The sequence below is a fragment of the Coregonus lavaretus genome (assembly GCF_964263955.1).
Source record: "Coregonus lavaretus genome assembly, chromosome: 3".
Taxonomy (NCBI): domain Eukaryota; kingdom Metazoa; phylum Chordata; class Actinopteri; order Salmoniformes; family Salmonidae; genus Coregonus; species Coregonus lavaretus.
Window position 1 is genome coordinate 65,815,543 of NC_139990.1, and position 21,899 is coordinate 65,837,441.

A 21,899-nucleotide genomic window follows, 5' to 3' on the forward strand; every position below is an offset into this window, starting at 1 on the left:
CTCGTTTTCTCTCTTCCTCTAATGACAAAATGTGTCTTCATATTGAATGTGGTAGTACCTCAGGCACCTCTGCGTGATCCCCCAGCCTTGGTTTGCCAGGTTTCCAACTTGGTCCTTTCCAGAGGACGCCCAATTTATTGAAGATTTTCTTGTATCTGTTGAACCTCCTCCACAAGTATTTATAGTAATGGAACTAAAGGAAAAATATAAAATATATACCATCACATTACAGTGACATTATATTACATAAGCAGTTTTACTATAAAAGCCCTGATATTACTACATATTCATTATTGTCAATGCTAATCTGTGCGTTAATTAATACTGGGTTGAGAATGTTGCTTGTCATTTTGGAGGGATTGCTCATGCGGTAAGTTGCCAGTGGTAAGGGCAGTGAAAATAATCAAACACAACTTCTAGTATTTCATTTTATTGGACTCTTTCACCTCTGCTGGGCGGTTTGTTTAAAGTTGCGTAATAATGTTATGGTTCCAGCATGGCTGTTCCACTAGCTGGGGCCTCATCTATAGTGGCACCTGAATGTTGTAACATTTACTTGTATACACTGATTGAGAGTAACTGCCCTACAAATGGTTTGATTCCACTGATGTAATACGGGAACAATCAGACAGTTTGCACGCAGTGTCAGCTCAGTCTAAACACTGTGACAATTTGCTCTTTGATAGCTTGTATATACATTTATAGTCTAGTAGTTTATATCTTACAGTGTACAAAACACAACACAGCAAATAAGATATTCATTTTGTATTTTCTCATGGGACTAACCTGAATATGGAGGATTTCAAATGTGTTTATTTTGTGTACGAGACCATAGACAACTTTATCGCCCTCTGGAGTAAAGGTACCTGATAAATCAAAGTGAGAGAATGTAGTTATATGGCCATATTACAACAAGCACTGACCTTGTGAGCGTTTACTCACCGAATAGTCGGTCCCATATTATCAGAGCTCCCCCGTAATTCTTATCAATGCAATATTCATTTCGCCCTGCCAATGAAATGCAACACATCATTTTCCTTTTTCACCAATATTGCACTGATCAAGTCACGTCAAATATGGTAAGAATATGTGTGTTTGACAGAGAAGAAGAGGCTTTCTTTCTTACCGTGGTGAACTCTGTGGTGACTGGGGGTGTTTAGGACCCACTCCAGAGGTCCCATATCTCTGATCACCTGAAAGACAGAGAATGTACATACATTAAACAAACAAACAAAAAAATTTATAGCCTAGCTGCTACAATTTGGGCTGGTTTCCCGGACATAGATTAAACCTAGTACTGGATTAAAAAACTATTTGAATAGAGATTCTCGCCAATTTATGTTTTAACTGGTAGTGTACTCCTGGGGTCTTTTTTGGCAATTTGGTTAACATACAGTAGCAACTAAATGTATCTGGCTAGAAACCTTTTTTATAAGACTAAAGCATTTTATTATTTGATGAGTTGATGGTCTAAGCTCTAAGAATTACGGAAAGCGTGAGGTGACCAAATTCCCAGATGGAAAGATCAATATTTATAGATTGGAATTAAAAGCAACACTAGGATGGAAAGAGGTGCCAAGACCATAAAGCAGTTGATAATGCTCTTACATACACTTGAACACACTCTGTACACACACACACTTATGCATACAAGTATGCTTGTAATAGTAGCTCCTAGCTAATATGGAAGCACACACTTCCTTCCAGACATACACATTAGTGCATGCACAAGCATTCCAAAACAATATCTCAGTCATTCATAATCAAACACGTATGGCTGTTCAATCACTCTATTAAGCAGACACACACACAGAAAATCATTACAGATCATGCCATAAGGAACATATTTCAGAAATATCAGATTTCTCATTTGGTGCGACTTTTACAGACATTTTGATGTTAAAGTCTACAACTGATCAGTCTGGGAAAATATTTTTTAAATGATTCATTATTTCCATGTAATGAGTGGTCTGGCAACAGCCAGAGTTTTATCTTGAATGAAAAAGGTCTTGCCGCTTCACTCAAACTTTTTATTCCCAGATCAGGTCTGGGAATCGCGTGCCAATAAATTACTCAACATCAAAAAAGTCTATAAAGAAATCATAAATTATATCCCTCAGATAATTTCGAATTTATAACTGTTTTCACTAATAGTGTACTAAAAGATGGAAGTGATTCCAACTCCATTCATTCCCCTAACGATTGGGGATTGTAAAAATGATACTCCCAGTCACTTTAAAGGAGAACGACTGGTCTTGCTTCTGTTTGGAATATTTCATAAAATCTCATTATTTTTTATTAAACACAGGTTTGACTTGAGCTCCCCTTAACAGCAGTTAGTCTAGGGACTAGAGTGAGATAACTTTCAGTCAAAGTAGCTTTATCTCTGAATTTTTACAGTTTACACTATTACAGCAATTGGGAAATATGCATAATGAATCTTGTAGAATATTGACTACATTAATAATCATCATTAAACAAGGTCGCATTCACTAGGCATGAAAAACAAGCAAACGGGCCGAAACGGGGAGAGACTACCTAACCATATCCAATAAGCAGTGCTTGTTTTTGTTTTCCATTTTAAAACTTTTTGCTACGGTGATGAATGCACTAATGAATAGGACCGAGGTTGGCCCTAAGGTCTTGTGGATGGTAACCTGAGATTGGTGGTACTGTGGGTTGTATTTACCTCAGTGTGGATCCAGAACTGGTAGAGCAGGTTGAATTGGATGTGAACAGCAAACACAGAGGGTGGTACTGCCAACGCCATTGGGAGATAGAACACCTGAGGACAGACACAATTAATACAGTTAGATGCACACAATAACATGAGTATTGTGGATAGTCAAGTTAATATAATAGTTTAATTTCCCTAATAATCCTGTTGACATGGATACATCTGAAATCACTAATCAAAATAAACATTCTACCACAGCGACCATGTTATTTTTGGGAAGCCTATTTGATTCTGAGTTCGGACATTTAAAGTTTGTATGTGAAAACGACTTCTAAAATGCATACTTTCAGTTGTTCCGAACACACTTCACTAAAGAGGGAGGCTCGCTTGGCTGGTGCTAGCACATGCGCAGATCAAATACACCGCTGGAACTACGATTAAGGTGTTTATATGTCCTAATAATTCGAAAAATTGCAACAAAAAAACAGGTGTTTTAATCAGCGTATGCTTATGACCGTATGCCAATTAAGGTAAACAGAGTAAGGTGTTTACATGACTAGTGCCATACTCTCATTCTTATTAGCTTAAGTATACCATACTTTGTGCATAACATAGCATACATTGTGGTAAAGGAGCAAATGTTGGACTTATCTGCATTTCTAATGCGGCAGGTAGCCTAGCGCTTACTGGGCCAGTAACCGAAAGGTCGCTGGTTCGAATATCAAGGTGAAAAATCGGTTGATGTTACTTAAGAAAGGCACTTGACCCTAATTTGCTCCAGGGGTGCCATACTACTATGGCTAACCTTGTAAAACAACACATTTCACTGCATCTCTCCAGTGTGTGACAATAAAACATGTTTTTTTTTTTTATCAACTCTTGCCATCTCCAGCATCAGACAAAAGTATGTTGTTCACAATAGAATAGAATAGAATAGATGTTCCAGTGGATGAGTAGGGCTCTTACCCATGATGAGAACTGCTGTGTGAGGGATTGTCTGAGGGCTGTGGAAAGGTTGTAGTACTCTGAGCTGTGGTGGACCTGGTGGGCAGCCCACAGGAGGTTCAACTCTATCGTGGGAACACACACACACCAAATCAAATCAAATCAAATTTTATTGGCCACATGCGCCGAATACAACAGGTGCAGACATTACAGTGAAATGCTTACTTACAGCCCTTACACTTTTTTTGTTGTTGTTTTATTTTTACTTTTTTTGTTAAAAATAAATGCACTGTTGGTTAAGGGCTGTAAGTAAGCATTTCACTGTAATGTCTGCACCTGTTGTATTCGGCGCATGTGACCAATAAAATGTGATTTGATTTGATTTGATTTAACCAACAGTGCATTATTTTTAATAAAAAAGTAAAATAAAACAACAACAAAAAAGTGTTGAGAAAAAAAGAGCAGAAGTAAAATAAAATAAAAGTAGGGAGGCTATATATACAGGGGGGTACCGGTGCAGAGTCAATGTGCGGGGGCACCGGCTAGTAGAGGTAGTTGAAGTAATATGTACATGTGGGTAGAGTTAAAGTGACTATGCATAAATAATTAACAGAGTAGCAGCAGCGTAAAAAGATGGGGTGGGGGGGCAGTGCAAATAGTCCGGGTAGCCATGATTAGCTGTTCAGGAGTCTTATGGCTAGGGGGGTAGAAGCTGTTAAGAAGCCTTTTGGACCTAGACTTGGCACTCCGGTACCGCTTGCCGTGCGGTAGCAGAGAGAACAGTCTATGACTAGGGTGGCTGGAGTCTTTGACAATTTTGAGGGCCTTCCTCTGACACCGCCTGGTATAGAGGTCCTGGATGGCAGGAAGCTTGGCCCCAGTGATGTACTGGGCCGTACGCACTACCCTCTGTAGTGCCTTGCGGTCGGAGGCCAAGCAGTTGCCATACCAGGCGGTGATGCAACCAGTCAGGATGCTCTCGATGGTGCAGCTGTATAATTTTTTGAGGATCTGAGGACCCATGCCAAATCTTTTCAGTCTCCTGAGGGGGAATAGGCTTTGTCGTGCCCTCTTCATGACTGTCTTGGTGTGTTTGGACCATGATAGTTCGTTGGTGATGTGGACACCAAGGAACTTGAAGCTCTCAACTTGTTCCACTACAGCCCCGTCGATGAGAATGGGGGCGTGCTCAGTCCTCTTTTTTTCCCTGTAGTCCACAATCATCTCCTTTGTCTTGGTCACGTTGAGGGAGAGGTTGTTATCCTGGCACCACACGGCCAGGTCTCTGACCTCCTCCCTATAGGCTGTCTCATCGTTGTCGGTGATCAGGCCTACCACTGTTGTGTCGTCGGCAAACTTAATGATGGTGTTGGAGTCGTGTCTGGCCATGCAGTCATGGGTGAACAGGGAGTACAGGAGGGGACTGAGCATGCACCCCTGAGGGGCCCCCGTGTTGAGGATCAGTGTGGCAGATGTGTTGTTACCTACCCTTACCACCTGGGGGCGGCCCGTCAGAAAGTCCAGGATCCAGTTGCAGAGGGAGGTGTTTAGTCCCTGGATCCTTAGCTTAGTGATGAGCTTTGAGGGCACTATGGTGTTGAATGCTGAGCTGTAGTCAATGAATAGCATTCTCACGTAGGTGTTCCTCTTGTCCAGGTGGGAAAGGGCAGTGTGGAGTGCAATAGAGATTGCATCATCTGTGGATCTGTTGGAGCGGTATGCAAATTGGAGTGGGTCTAGGGTTTCTGGGATAATGGTGTTGATGTGAGCCATGACCAGCCTTTCAAAGCACTTCATGGCTTCAGACGTCAGTGCTACGGGTCGGTAGTCATTTAGGCAGGTTATCTTAGTGTCCTTGGGCACGGGGACTATGATGGTCTGCTTGAAACATGTTGGTATTACAGACTCAGTCAGGGACATGTTGAAAATGTCAGTGAAGACACTTGCCAGTTGGTCAGCACATGCTCGGAGTACACGTCCTGGTAATCCGTCTGGCCCTGCGGCCTTGTGAATGTTGACCTGCTTAAAAGTCTTACTCACATCGGCTACGGAGAGCGTGATCACATAGTCATCTGGAACAGCTGGTGCTCTCATGCATGCTTTAGTGTTGCTTGCCTCGAAGCGAGCATAGAAGTGGTTTAGCTCGTCTGGTAGGCTTGTGTCACTGGGAAGCTCGCGGCTGTGCTTCCCTTTGTAGTCTGTAATAGTTTTCAAGCCCTGCCACATCCGACGAGCGTCAGAGCCGGTGTAGTACGATTCAATCTTAGTCCTGTATTGACTCTTTGCCTGTTTGATGGTTCGTCGGAGGGCATAGCGGGATTTCTTATAAGCGTCCGGGTTAGAGTCCCGCTCCTTGAAAGCAGCAGCTCTACCCTTTAGCTCAGTGCGGATGTTTCCTGTAATCCATGGCTTCTGGTTGGGGTATGTATATACGGTCACTGTGGGGACGACATCATCGATGCACTTATTGATGAAGCCAGTGACTGATGTGGTGTACTCCTCAATGCTATCTGAAGAATCCCGGAACATGTTCCAGTCTGTGCTAGCAAAACAGTCCTGTAGCTTAGCATCTGCGTCATCTGACCACCATGCACACACACACACACACACACACACACACACACACACACACACACACACACATACACACACAGAGTTAGCAACAGGTAGACAGGGCATCACATAACACTGTCTAACAATCCAATCTCTTAATCTCATACCGGTACAAAGTGACCTGCTTTGAATCTGTCAATGACCATGAGGAGCAATTGCAAAGTGCAAACAGTACGTTACTTCCTATACTGTACAGGTTTAAAGGTGCACCCCCATTTCCTGGGTGCTAAAACTCTAATAGTTCGCCTAATTTCAGTTTATGTGACAAAATCAGCTAGTGTAGAGAATCATTGTACCATCTAAACCGCTGTGAAATATATTTTCCATAACCAAAAATATTGTTTTTTTAGCTGTTGGAAGCTGGTGTACAAAACCGAATGTAAAAGAGAGAAAAACTAAACTTAAGAATGGGAACCATATAAATATTTACATCTATAACTCACATTTCTATGTGAATTTGTTCGGGTCGCCCAAAAAGTGACATATTGCCACTTTAAAGCCTGGGCCTTTTGCACATATAGCTCCTGTACATGCATGTCATCGCTTGCACTCCGCTTGCAGAATTTATTGACTAAAAAAATTAAGTATTTGAATTAATGAATGGAACGAATTGCATAATTGAATGTAATAAAAAAGTATTAGCACCCCTAATTTTTTTAACGACTAACAACACTCATTGCCAGTCTTGTAGAAAATCGAGCAAACCATGAACCTAGCAAACCATAGGGGACATTACGATATTATGACAACTATGATATAAAAGCCTTAGTCTACAGCTGTTGTCCCTGTGCTGCAGTTTACATTCCTCTGCTGTGTTGTGATACTTGCTACATTAATATTACTATTACACTTCATTTTAACATCCAAAGAAACACGCTTGTTAAGTTTCACTGGATCTCCGAGCTGTTTCCGGACCACCCATTTCTCTGTGCTCTTTGGCAGTGGCACCCCCCAAACGCTTTGGCTTCATCTACATGGGAGTAGAGGAACCTTTGCTAAGTCTGGACCACAAAGCCCCCATATAGGCTATCTATAGTAACATATACATTTCATTAAAAGCAGTGAAAATTACTCAATACCCATAAAAAACCCATGTGGTAGCCCTGATGTGTAATTGTGCTATGATTACACGATAAATGATAACAAAAACAAATAATTCAACTCTAATTAAATTTGATAACAAAGTTGGATTTTGAAAACGTAGGAGGCACATTTTTGCCTGCTAAATCTAGTCATGTGTATGATGAGCGCATACTCACTGGGCTAGCTCTCCATTCGTTCTATTTCGAGAGTTCATTCTAAAGAGACATCTTGAAGGTACTGTATGGCTCTTTCACTGTTTAATAAACTTGTGAATTCTATCGAAACAGAGAGCCACAAAACCCAATGGGTCGAGAGACACCACCTGAACAAACACACCTTTGTAGAAAGTGTGTGTGAAGGTGTGTACAGTAGGTGTCTGTGAAGAGAATGCCATGATCCGTCCTCGGACACCTCAAATCAAACGTCCAAGAACCTGCGGCCAAACCATCAAAATCAGCAAGCCTTGTCTATGAGGAATTCCCAAAGCCTAGGAGACAGGGAGAACCCTCTCAAACGACATGCCAATACTCGACACCTCTGTAACGTCAACAAGCTATCAACTAGTGTGAGAGGACAGATGGTTCAAACTACAGTGAGTGTACAATTTCAGTTTAAAACTTACTGTACTGGATTTCAAACTTAATTTCCCTACTCTACGAAACAGAATTCAATCTGTAGCTCCACCATAAACCTAACCGGAGGGTAAGAGGAGTGAGAGAGAGAAAAACAGGAAGAGACGTTGTGAGTAATATCTTGAGTCGTTTACGCGTGCTTTTACACTTCTTCCTGTCAGAGCCCACGGAGGAACTAGATCAACTGTTAAAGAAACACAAAGAAGAAGTTATAATCCCGCCATTGTTTGATTTTTGATTTTTGCTAGCCCCTTTTTTTTGGTTTGAGGGGCTGGAGCGGGCTAAGATTGATGCTGGGTGTCACTAGTAGGAAGTATGAACTGCTAGGCTTCGTTGCAAGCCATGTCCTCATCCTGCGACTCAGCAGGACATCGCATAGTTTGGCAGGCCCTATTCAGGAGGGAACTCCTTTAATGATGAGAACGAATGCCACAGAGAACCTTTCCCACCAAGAGCAGAAACGCTGAGGTCTGCACATCCACAGGTCTCAAGTAGGGCTTTGCAGATTTTTTGAATATCAGTGATAAGTAGAATATTACACACTAATATGCAAAATGGAACAGAGACAGTCAATGGAAATAATAATAATATGGTCAGGTCTGTATTTTTCAGGGAAGAATCTCTGTAGGTTTGGTTTGAATGGTAGTGGGTTAAGATCAGACATCACACTGTACTCAAATGAACACGTTACTAATGTGTTGCAATGTGCATCATATGACTTCAGGTCATACAGGTGTGTGGACTGAGGTGAGAGTAGAGTTGGGATGATAAACCGAAAATTATCGACACCGACAATACCAATCACTTATCGCAGGCATTTTGCTGATATCGTTCATTATGATATCAAATCAAATCAAATCAAATTTTATTGGTCACATGCGCCGAATACAACAGGTGCAGACATTACAGTGAAATGCTTACTTACAGCCCTTAACCAACAGTGCATTTATTTTAAACAAAAAAGTAAGAATAAAACAACAACAAAAAAGTGTTGAGAAAAAAAAAGAGCAGAAGTAAAAAATAAAGTGACAGTAGGGAGGCTATATATACAATAGAATAAAGTGACAGTAGGGAGGCTATATATACAGGGGGGTACCGTTGCATAGTAAACGTGCGGGGGCACCGGCCAGTTGAGGCAGTTGAGGCAATATGTACATGTGGGTAGAGTTAAAGTGACTATGCATAAATACTTAACAGAGTAGCAGCAGCGTAAAAAGGATGGGGTGGGGGGGCAGTGCAAATAGTCCGGGTAGCCATGATTAGCTGTTCAGGAGTCTTATGGCTTGGGGGTAGAAGCTGTTGAGAAGTCTTTTGGACCTAGACTTGGCACTCCGGTACCGCTTGCCGTGCGGTAGCAGAGAGAACAGTCTATGACTAGGGTGACTGGAGTCTTTGACAATTTTGAGGGCCTTCCTCTGACACCGCCTGGTATAGAGGTCCTGGATGGCAGGGAGCTTTGCCCCAGTGATGTACTGGGCCGTACGCACTACCCTCTGTAGTGCCTTGCGGTCAGAGGCCAAGCAGTTGCCATACCAGGCGGTGATGCAACCAGTCAGGATGCTCTCGATGGTGCAGCTGTAGAATTTTTTGAGGATCTGAGGACCTATGCCAAATCTTTTTAGTCTCCTGAGGGGGAATAGGCTTTGTCGTGCCCTCTTCACGACTGTCTTGGTGTGTTTGGACCATGATAGTTCGTTGGTGATGTGGACACCAAGGAACTTGAAGCTCTCAACCTGTTCCACTACAGCCCCGTCGATGAGAATGGGGGCGTGCTCAGTCCTCTTTTTTTTCCTGTAGTCCACAATCATCTCCTTTGTCTTGGTCACGTTGAGGGAGAGGTTGTTGTCCTGGCACCACACGGCCAGATCTCTGACCTCCTCCCTATAGGCTGTCTCATCGTTGTCGGTGATCAGGCCTACCACTGTTGTGTCGTCGGCAAACTTAATGATGGTGTTGGAGTCGTGCCTGGCCATGCAGTCATGGGTGAACAGAGAGTACAGGAGGGGACTGAGCACGCACCCCTGAGGGGCCCCCGTCCACTATATAGTGGTTGAATGCCCTGATAAGTAGACTATACTAGAGAAATGTGAAATGAAATAAGTTTGCTAATATGGGTGATTGTTAATGGTACAATTGATGGCTACAAGCATCAAACTAATAGTAGTAGTTTAAAGGATAATAAATAAATGTGGTGCACATTGTTATAAACGTATGATTCTATTTATCATTATCACATCAATTCAGGTAATTTATCGCCATATGGATTTTTGTCCATATCGCCCAGCTCTAAGTGACAGCGATTTGGACTTTGATCAAACAAGACCATATTTAACCTGTAACTATTTTCAGGAACTGTGCTTATGTAAGATGTCATTAACATGGGGTACTGCAGTCCAAGGTCCCATTTAACTCAGTAAAACAAACTTTGTGTAATTCCAGAAAGTTTATGCAACATCAGGTGATTACTAAGTAATCTATTAATAATAACCGGAAGGTCACTGGTTCGAATACCTGAGCTGACACGGGGTAAAATCTGTCGATGTGCCCTTGAGCAAGGCACTTAACCCTAATTTGCTCCAGTGGTGCCGTACTACTATGGCTGACCCTGTAAAACAACACATTTCACTGCACCTATCCAGTATACAGTAGGTAACAATAAAGCATCTTTATTTTCATTTTTTTTCTTTAGTTGTTCAACCTACAGCAAGATAATAAGGTCACCAACAACTATAGTGGGATGTCTGTTATAGCCTATAGTCCCAAATCAATAGAACACAGACTATTTTAAAGCAATAATAATCGACTGCTTAAATTGCCGCCCTCCGTGACCAGACCTTGGCATAACGGTTCGGCTTTGATCGGCAGGCCTCCTAGTGGTTGAATGCCCTGTCAATCACGTTCGTAATGGCCTGTGAAGGGCCTTCAGTGTTTGGATTGGAGGTCCTTACATGAAGTGCCAACTATAACACAATAACCCCTACCCTGGGACAGCCGACTAGCTCCCCCCTGTCACTGCAATACTTCATGCTGTCCTCACCCCCAAGTCACACACCCACGCACAAACACACACACACACACACACACACACTAAGTCAGGCCCACTTCTTACTTCATTTTCTCCCAATCAACAGTGACTTGTGAGTGACTCTATGTCAAGCACATACGATTCATGACCTGTGATTCATGTCTTAGTGCCACTGCAGCATAAGTCTACTCATCTAAATCCAAACTAATCTTGTTAAAGAAACAACATATTAATGAAAAAGTTTAATGTAACGTAATACAGTACATTATTTCCACCTGATCACCAATGTGTTCAAGCTCTGTTTTGATTGGTATCCCACTCCACCATGATTCACCTTTCCTGTCAACATCATCAGTGACACTTGTCTGTCCTACAAAAACAAAAGTGACAGGGGCCAGTCGCAATTGACCAAACATGAGAGCAGTAGACCCCTGGGCCGCAGAGTGCTTAGCTCAGCTTAGTCACTTAGCTCATCAGGAAGGATCTCTTTTTTTCCTTACTCAGCCCAGTCTAGCCCCTCTATGCACACATACTGTACAGACAAACCCCCCCCCCCCCACACACACACACACACACACACACACACACTCAGACAGTGAGCTGAGCTCCGTGGCCTGCTAGCCATGGTTGATATTATCCCTGGGTCTCAGAGGTGCTAGCAGCTCTGGTCTCTTGTAGCACAGTGAGCGCCCACATCCTGCCCAACGGGTTTAGTTATTTTGTACTCCCTCCAACCCTCCAACCTGCTCCGGGCCAGGAACTTCCAGTCACAGAGAAGATTTATGACGCCCTGGCCACCAGGAGGTTAACCCCCGCCCCGCCGCACGGCCAAAAGGAGCTCATTTTAAAACAATAACATTCAGATCAGCCGAGCCTCCTCAGGGACGCCCCAGCCCCGGCAACCCCAGCCCCGGTGCAGCGCAGCGACGACCACATCTGTTTGTCTTGACAACTGCTGCTGTCCATAGGGCTAGGCTATGGTACAGAGAGGACGCCCCGGCCAGACACACACACTCGCACACACACGCATGCACACACACACCACAGGATGCTATGGAGAGTGAAACGCAGGTACCCAGGCGCTACACACTGAATAACATTATCTCAGGTGAAGGCTGTCATCAGTACAGCGTAGACAATGAATCATGGCTTTTTTTGATGATAAATAAATATTGTCCAAATATTGTCGGGGAAGATTTTGGATATTTACAGTAATATTGGCAGAAATATATCCCCATATATTATCTCCCCCTGTCAACTGAAAATTATAATGGTGACGATCGTCACAGGTAAATAGGAATTAAACTGCATAAGTCCCAGCTTTTTAGCTGTGTATCCAGTTCTGTGTATCCAGTGCCACCTTCAATCAGTGTGCTAAGATTAACCAAATACCTTAATGGATTACAAGAAGTTAGTCTTCATGCTAAACTGGAGTTGACACAGTAAACATTTTTACAGCATACTTGGAGTACTGTACCAACTGTCCCTGTACAGTAACATGAGTATGTGTTAATACTACTGTAGCTCATACTGTATGAGAACAGAGAAAATAGATCTTCCGAAGGGGACATATTTTCAAATGCTGATATGAATGAAGCTGGTGAAGTATACAGACGAACGCTGGGGTGGTGAAACTCCTCTAGATCTATGATCTCACGTAGAACCAATGTGAGGGAGACCTGTGGTTTTGATCTGTGGTTTAGGAAAGCTGGCTGGATATAGATGTGTTCTGGGATGATACTAGCTATTAGTGTTACTTATACAGATGTAGGATCTTAATTTGACCTATATTGTCACAGCAAAATAATCCCACAGCAACAGGATTTGAATGTGTAGTCCATAATGTTGCTTGATACGCTATTAGCTGTCTAAAATTTGGCTACATGAAAAGTGCAATACTGTTAAAATAACCATGTGTTAGTGTGGGTTTTCAGTGAATTTATGTAAATCACAAAAGAGTGATCAAATTAAGATCCTATATCTGTAGGTTAGAGGAGAATCAACAAAATCAACAGGACTGTCAACAAGTCAGCCGTATCCCCCCAAAAAACTTCCAATTTCAACTCCGTACCACCAAAAAGCATATTGCCTTCTGAATATAACTGCCTCTGGACTGTATAATTTCTCGGGTTGAAAGGAGACTGTGAAAGACCACCATTAATAAGCAAATGTCATCACTTTGGAAGAGGTCAAATGAAAAACAAAACATGGTACAGTACATGATTCCCTATGCAGCTTACCTTAGAAGGTATTTCTACAAGTGAGTTAGCATACAAAGGATGCAAGCATTCATAAATAATATATTTTCAATGGTCTGCAAGTCTACTGATGAGGAGAGAGGCCTTGCTGTTGGAACAAAGGTTGAGTAATAACAGATAGCACTGGCAGGACTACTGGCAGAGCTACATGCCAGCATAGACTTACTGAGAAAACAGAGGTGGTGACTGGAAAATGACACAGGGTTAGAAATGCAGAACTACCTAACAGAAAGGCAGAGCAAAGTGAGGAAATAGTGGTGAGACTGGGACTATTAAATGGTTCTAAGGTTATATTTGTGAATTATTCAATGCCCGAGAACACTTGAGAAAGTGGCTTGCTGTCTGCTCACGCCGGCAAAAATGAATGTATGCGTTTAACAGCTAGAAACCTACTGTTTTCGCAACGCCCCAGTGCAGCTCCCCTGTGACAGTGCCTCTCATTGAACCTTTACCAAACATTGACTTGGGGATTGAATCAAATATATCACATGTTAATTGTGCTTTACTTTGCCATTCACTTTACTCTGTATTAACTCTGTCATAAAGAATGCCTACAGACAGTTAAGAGGGCCTCTAACCCTAAATGCCCGGAGACTATGGCCATTTTGTTCTCTGTGTCGCTATCCCCAAGAGCTAACTGGCTGCCCAGAGCAAGGGCAAGTAATGTCTTCTCAATAAAGATGGCATCAGCGAAGAGAGGCCAACTTTTTACTTTCAAAGCTCTTTCCATTCAATTATAATGAGACCGTCCTTTCAAGTGACATGAGGAGAAACTATGAAATGGCCATAAAACTGTTCAAATCCACATTCATATTTTACAGTTCTTCTAATTAGGATTCACATTTCCCCATGGAGGATGTCACTCTGCCCTCTTCACAGCTTTCTATTGTAATTTCACTTTTAACACAGTATTGAGATTTATAGGTCATATGTTTTGACAGAATCGAACTGTAGATACATTTTCATATGCTCAATTGATGCAGAAATGTACGACTTAAACTGTTTTGATGTAAGTGTCATACCAGAACATTATAAAATAGAGGAAAGTCCTGAAATGTGAAATTACATTTAGATACACATTGTTAGCTTTCATAGTTGTGTAATTACAAGAGCTAAAGTATCCTTGTCTCTTAGTAACTTTTACAACTAAATACAGGTACATGTCTACTGCCTTAAGCATATACTGTAGACATTCACTTAAACAGACAACAACAATACGGAAATGAAAACTGTGCATTGGTCAAACTCTACCCTGGAATAGGCCAGGAGGTCAAAAACTGGTTGACCAAGATGACCTCACTGGGCCAGAGTGAAGAGTGAATGAAGACTGGGTCTGGCCTGTCCTGCGGTGAGGGAGGTAGCTCCCTCTGCTAGCTAATGGGAAAAGCTTATATCCTTCAATCCTGACCAAGCACAGTGGCCGGGCACCAGAGAATTAACTGTGACCCCACAACGTTCCATAATAACAAGTCAAAGCTGGAGTGGAGGAAATGAAAGTAAGTGGAAATTTTCTAGACATAAAAATCATACCACACTTCAAAAATAAAAATCTGACCAAATAAACCAGAGAGATATAATATTGTATGAATAATTGTTTTAAACAATGGAGAGAATGAGAGAATTACATAAACAAGCACTTCATTACAATATACTGTACAAATTCTAATTCAGGACTAGTGAAATGCTATTGAGATCAATCGCCATGGTGACTTTACAAATATGGTAAAATAGGCAGAATTGCGGCTGATATTTATGTAACCTATCGCTACAATCCACTTAGCCTGAGAAGAGACTGTCATCGACCTTCATATGCCACAATAAAAACCTGCTTAGCTAAGGTTAACGACCTTCAATTGAGGATAATAAACCTCTGTGTGAGGTTTGTTTACATGTTTTATAGACAGGCAGACCACTCAATCAGGCAGGTTGTCACTGGCAGAGGCCAAGGGTTTGGCTGGGTAATTTTTTATCATACAATACAGTCGGTAGGTGTCTTACCCACCTTCAAAAACACAGTTTATATTTACCCAGGACTCAAATGTCAACACAGGGACAGGACAGTCTGGACTTTAAGCCAGACATATTTGGATTAGAGAGAGATCTGGAGCAGGGTTTGATGTGCCACTGACATTAATAGAGCTACAATTTAGCAAGGGCCCTGTTTTGACACACAAACACAATGTTGCTGCTGCCAAGCAAGTTGTGTGTCAGAAAAACGTTATTTCTGCATTGTCATTCTCCACTGGGCACACACTGGTTGAATCAACGTCGTTTCCACGTCATTTCACTGACATTACGTTCAGCCAATGTGGAAAAGATGTTGAATTGACTTCTGTGCCCAGTGGGACATGTGAGATTTTGTTCTGGGTGCTAAGATTGTCATTGTCCAGTACAAACTGCAGTTTAAGTGATAAGGGCTGAGATCACAGGATATTACTGATGACAGCCCTGCATGGGGAGAAGAATTAGAGGGCTTCTTTGGTGCAGCTCCAGAACACTGCTGCTATTGAGCCATCACTACTTCCAGCGTTCTCCCTATGAAGCGCCAGGTAAGACAACATGTCTCGAGAGATCACAGCCTCTCACATCTGGTCAGTTCAACAACATCTGGACGTAACTCACGAATAATTGCTTCCTCTCAGAAATCAAAACGATGTGTGCATTATAGAATCATTCATCACCGGATATACAGTGGGGAAAAAAAGTATTTAGTCAGCCACCAATTGTGCAAGTTCTCCCACTTAAAAAGATGAGAGAGGCCTGTAATTTTCATCATAGGTACACGTCAACTATGACAGACAAAATGAGGAAAAGAAATCCAGAAAATCACATTGTAGGATTTTTAATGAATTTATTTGCAAATTATGGTGGAAAATAAGTATTTGGTCAATAACAAAAGTTTCTCAATACTTTGTTATATACCCTTTGTTGGCAATGACACAGGTCAAACGTTTTCTGTAAGTCTTCACAAGGTTTTCACACACTGTTGCTGGTATTTTGGCCCATTCCTCCATGCAGATCTCCTCTAGAGCAGTGATGTTTTGGGGCTGTCGCTGGGCAACACGGACTTTCAACTCCCTCCAAAGATTTTCTATGGGGTTGAGATCTGGAGACTGGCTAGGCCACTCCAGGACCTTGAAATGCTTCTTACGAAGCCACTCCTTCGTTGCCCGGGCGGTGTGTTTGGGATCATTGTCATGCTGAAAGACCCAGCCACGTTTCATCTTCACTGCCCTTGCTGATGGAAGGAGGTTTTCACTCAAAATCTCACGATACATGGCCCCATTCATTCTTTCCTTTACACGGATCAGTCGTCCTGGTCCCTTTGCAGAAAAACAGCCCCAAAGCATGATGTTTCCACCCCCATGCTTCCCAGTAGGTATGGTGTTCTTTGGATGCAACTCAGCATTCTTTGTCCTCCAAACACGACGAGTTGAGTTTTTACCAAAAAGTTCTATTTTGGTTTCATCTGACCATTTGACATTCTCCCAATCCTCTTCTGGATCATCCAAATGCACTCTAGCAAACTTCAGATGGGCCTGGACATGTACTGGCTTAAGCAGGGGGACACGTCTTGCACTGCAGGATTTGAGTCCCTGGCGGCGTAGTGCGTTACTGATGGTAGGCTTTGTTACTTTGGTCCCAGCTCTCTGCAGGTCATTCACTAGGTCCCCCCGTGTGGTTCTGGGATTTTTGCTCACCGTTCTTGTGATAATTTTGACCCCACGGGGTGAGATCTTGCGTGGAGCCCCAGATCGAGGGAGATTATCAGTGGTCTTGTATGTCTTCCATTTCCTAATAATTGCTCCCACAGTTGATTTCTTCAAACCAAGCTGCTTACCTATTGCAGATTCAGTCTTCCCAGCCTGGTGCAGGTCTACAATTTTGTTTCTGGTGTCCTTTGACAGCTATTTGGTCTTGGCCATAGTGGAGTTTGGAGTGTGACTGTTTGAGGTTGTGGACAGGTGTCTTTTATACTGATAACAAGTTCAAACAGGTGCCATTAATACATGTAACGAGTGGAGGACAGAGGAGCCTCTTAAAGAAGAAGTTACAGGTCTGTGAGAGCCAGAAATCTTGCTTGTTTGTAGGTGACCAAATACTTATTTTCCACCATAATTTGCAAATAAATTCATAAAAAATCCTACAATGTGATTTTCTGGAGAAAAAAATTCTCAATTTGTCTGTCATAGTTGACGTGTACCTATGATGAAAATTACAGGCCTCTCTCATCTTTTTAAGTGGGAGAACTTGCACAATTGGTGGCTGACTAAATACTTTTTTTTCCCCACTGTAGCTCACGCTGCATCCATAGAGAAATCAGTAAAGACAAAACATTTTGTTACGAATAATTCAATCCTCATGGACATGTAGAATGGAAATACATGCAAGGCTATTTACTATTTGATTATAAGACATTTGAATCAATATTGAGATTTCATATTTGATCAAACCTTCCATACCAGATAATGTTTACCTAAAAATACAAGTACAACTACTTCCCAATACTTTTAAATACTTGAGGTGCGGTTTATTTAGCTTGACTAGCTTGCTTCGGTAACACTTTAATTGAAGGGGGTATACATAATGCATTCATAACACCTTTATGAAAATAGTCATAACACCTTTATGAAACCAGTCATAACACCTTTATGAAAATAGTCATAACACCTTTATGAAATCAGTCATAACACATTTATGAAACCAGTCATAACACCTTTATGAAAACAGTCATAACACATTTATGAAACCAGTCATAACACCTTTATGAAACCAGTCATAACACCTTTATGAAAACAGTCATAACACATTTATGAAACCAGTCATAACACCTTTATGAAAACAGTCATAACACATTTATGAAACCAGTCATAACACCTTTATGAAAACAGTCATAACACCTTTATGAAAACAGTCATAACACATTTGTGAAACCAGTCATAACACCTTTATGAAACCAGTCATAACACCTTTATGAAACTAGTCATAACACATGTCTTACGTATACCCCCTTCAAGTAAAGTGTTGACCCTTGCTTCTCATTGGTTCCATTGTACCTGGCAAGCTAAATCAAGTGCACCTCATGTATTTGATATACTGTATGTATTTGACCCAGGTCAGGAGCTAACCCAGACTGGTGGCCATACCGTGAGCAAAGCGATGGACCCAGTAGTAGCCGAAGTCCACCGCTAGGAAAGCCAGCCACCATGTCCAGGCAGAGTCCCAGGGTAGCTCCAGTAGACAGAAGTTGTTCCACACGTAGATGTATGTGGTTATTTCAAAGCCTCTTGCAAACAGCCTGGGAAAAAACAACAAATGTATTCAGTTCAGTCACAACTGAATATTACTCAAAATACCTTAAGTAGCTAGTCTGCAAATAGATGAGCACACAGAGTCTCCACAATACATATCAGGTGCACAGTTAGATCATCTTGCAGTATACAAATTTTTTTTTTACATATACAGCCATACATGATCATAAGCAATGCACTTCTGTAATTACTTTTCTATAGAACTCAATGGGCCAGTTTCCTGGACACAGATTAAGCCTAGTCCTGGACTAAAAAGCTATTTCTATGGAGATTCTTCATTGATAATTATTTTTAGTTTAGGACTAGGCTTAGGCTTCCCTGTAGGAATTCTAGAAACATACCAGAAACTTCTAGTTTTACTCACGTGGGCATTCTGGAAATGATACCAGCTGACACTGAGGTGACGACGTCACTGACGCAGGCCACCGGGGATCCATCCTTCAGCAGGCTCACAACCAGCTCTACAACCATCAAGCCCATAAAGAACGGGGTGGCCTGCAGTCACAGCAAAGGAGAACAAATATGTATCAACAGTCCAAGCACAATGAAAACTCCACCACTTTTATGTCTTGTGTGTCTTTGAACGCTTACAGTAACCTCACATGTTTGACTTGGAAAATGAACAAGAGGACATGGTGTAAAAAGGGCTTTCATGTCTTGTGATGCATGATGTTTCCCTGATGGCTCTATGGTGAAGCTACACAGGGATAGTCACATATCATCTCTCTCTGAGGATTTATTTCAGCTTCCAGTGGAGAAGAAAACACTTGAACAATCCATACAAATAATATTTGGAGGAACCTTTCCTTTCAATAGGTCCTGTTACGTCACATGACCAGACGACTATACGTGCACATTTCGCAAACAACGTGTATGATTGATAATAGTTCAGACTGAAAACATGTATACCTGAGGTGTCTGAATATTATCCATCCATATATAATAAGTAAGTAAGGTAAAAAAGTGGACCACGTCTGTAAAATGTATATAGTATGTTCATGTAACAAAACAAAAAACTAACAAAAAAAGCTGTATAAACAAAGTTATTATTTTGGCCTCCGATGAGGGCCATTTTTGGATGGGCCAAAAAACAAAAAAACATGTATGTCTTCATATGACTAAAGTTATTATGTGATATTCTTTCGTATTCCATTCTATAAGTATGCTACATACAGTATCTGCTGCATTAGGTATTATATAGGTGTGAAGTATGCAAGAACAGAACTTACTAGGAAATTACTAGAGGTTACCAAAAATGGTTTCTATCATGTCATAATTGTGACTTGAACAGTATGTTGGACCTGTCGGCTAGTCTTAGCAAATGACCATGTCACTCCTGTGATTGACCTGACCTGGTCACCTAAACATTCATCTGATCACATTACTGCACCCAGGGAGTGTGTGTGGAATGTGGATTGCGAGGTGTAGACCTGGAGGTGGAATAGGATGAGTGTGTGTGTGTGTGTGTGTGTGTGTGTGTTGGGGGCGAGCGAGAGGACCACGAGGGACCGGTGATCACACGCTACACTCCAACATCTGGCAGAGGACTGACGGACTGCATCTAACAAATGGGCTCAGAGTGCAAGCACTCTCTCTCCAAACCCACTGAGTGAGAGAGAGATTATCATTTTGGATTCTGGCTTGAACATTCCCTCTTTTTCTCATGTCTAGAGTATTGTTTTACCTCATCAGGGCTGTGTTCTTGACAGCTTTCCACTTCGGGACAGAAATTATTTGGGAAGGAATTCAGGTTCTCATGCCATGCAAAAAAGGGGGTTGTTTTGGACTTTTGAAAAATCTTTTTTAATATGTGTTTGACCTTCACAACCACTGTGTTTACTCTGTGTGGCATTTTCCTCCAAACAACAGGACAAATGAAAACAAGTCTTATTAAGGCTGTAACATACTTTGGGCTTGTGAAAATTGTCAAGGGAGTCTTTAATAGTTGTATATAAATCTTTGTTTTTGGTCTTAGATCTTGCAAGGCAAATGACATTTGTGGAACAGATGTTGGTATTTTCCAAAATAGGGCCATTTTTATCAGGTTGTAGATGAGTGACGTTAGCCGGGGGTATGTGAAAGGGAAGACACAAACCCTGTACACTCTCTTATGAGAGTACAGTTATGTCCACTTTGATCTAAAGTAACAGGTAGAATGTATCTTGTTGCAACTGGATAATCAATTAAACTACTGCAGGAATTAAATCAGACAAGCAATGTTTATGCAGTGTTTATTTATAAACAACTTATTTACATACTGAGCTATGATGATAACCACGCTATACTAGGGTTCAATAGACCAGCGGCTTTTGTAGAGGGACTGGTAATGATGCTTTGTGGGTGATAGTTGTTGATGTGATCTGAGGGTCCCGAGTTTGAGCCCAGATTGGGACAAGGAGAGGGACGGAAGCAAAACTGTTACATATGAGCTAGTTTGCTACAGCAGGAAAAGAATCCTGCTGCAACAGAAAATGTGGATTATAATGAATTGCCATTTTTGTAGCAAACTTTTTGTAGCATCCAGGCTCTGTCGTAGCTGGCCACGACCGGGAGACCCATGGGGCGGCGCACAATTGGCCCAGCGTCGTCCAGGGTAGGGGAGGGAATGGCCGGCAGGGATGTAGCTCAGTTGGTAGAGCATGGCTTTTGCAACGCCAGGGTTGTGGGTTCGATTCCCACGAGGGGCCAGTATGAAAAAAATAAAAAATAAAATAATGTATGCACTCACTAACTGTAAGTCGCTCTGGATAAGAGCGTCTGCTAAATGACTAAAATGTAAATGTAAAATGTTGTAGGGATTGATACATTTTTCGTAAGGAAAAATCAAGTCTGAAATTTCAAAGTGGAAATTACTAACTTCAGAAGCCTTTTCAAACCTCAAATACACTACCAGTTTTACATTTCCTGCATTGCATGAAAGTTATCCTGCAACAGGGTGATCAAATTAAGATCCTACATCTGTACATACAGTCAACCAAATGTTTTTGACACTTATATGTAGGCTATCCTACACAGACTAGTGCACATAGTGATGACTACATCACAAACAACAACCAGCATCGAAAGGGGCGTGATACACCCATGCAAACATCACATAAAACTGTCTAACAATACTGTAGTAGATTAGGTTGTTTCATTACAGTATGTTTGGAGCAGGATTAGGACACTTAGGAGTCCTGCTGTTTGGATAATAGTTTTTTCTCTATTCATATGTGATTATAGATGCCTGTTAAAATGTGAGCTTTATCCCTCAAATAACAAACGTGTTGATTTTAGGATTTATCATGCAGATGTCACAATAAAAAGTATTGGTGTGATCTGTTATTTTGCACTGAGTGCTCTTGAATCAAAAGT

General features: G+C 41.7%; 1 protein-coding gene across 2 annotated transcripts in view; it reads right to left on the minus strand.

The window, feature by feature from the left end:
* Positions 1–21,899, minus strand: part of LOC311126963 (alkylglycerol monooxygenase-like) — a 36,612-nt gene that overhangs the window by 13,961 nt on the left and 752 nt on the right. For both annotated transcript variants that reach the window (XM_084158688.1, XM_084158687.1), the window contains exons 2-9: positions 18,910–19,040; positions 18,381–18,532; positions 3,644–3,747; positions 2,690–2,785; positions 1,127–1,193; positions 943–1,008; positions 787–866; positions 59–193 (exon numbers count right to left, since the gene is read on the minus strand). In XM_084158688.1, the coding sequence (XP_084014814.1) occupies positions 59–193; positions 787–866; positions 943–1,008; positions 1,127–1,193; positions 2,690–2,785; positions 3,644–3,747; positions 18,381–18,532; positions 18,910–19,040 (831 nt within the window). The remainder of the gene's footprint in view (positions 1–58; positions 194–786; positions 867–942; positions 1,009–1,126; positions 1,194–2,689; positions 2,786–3,643; positions 3,748–18,380; positions 18,533–18,909; positions 19,041–21,899) is intronic.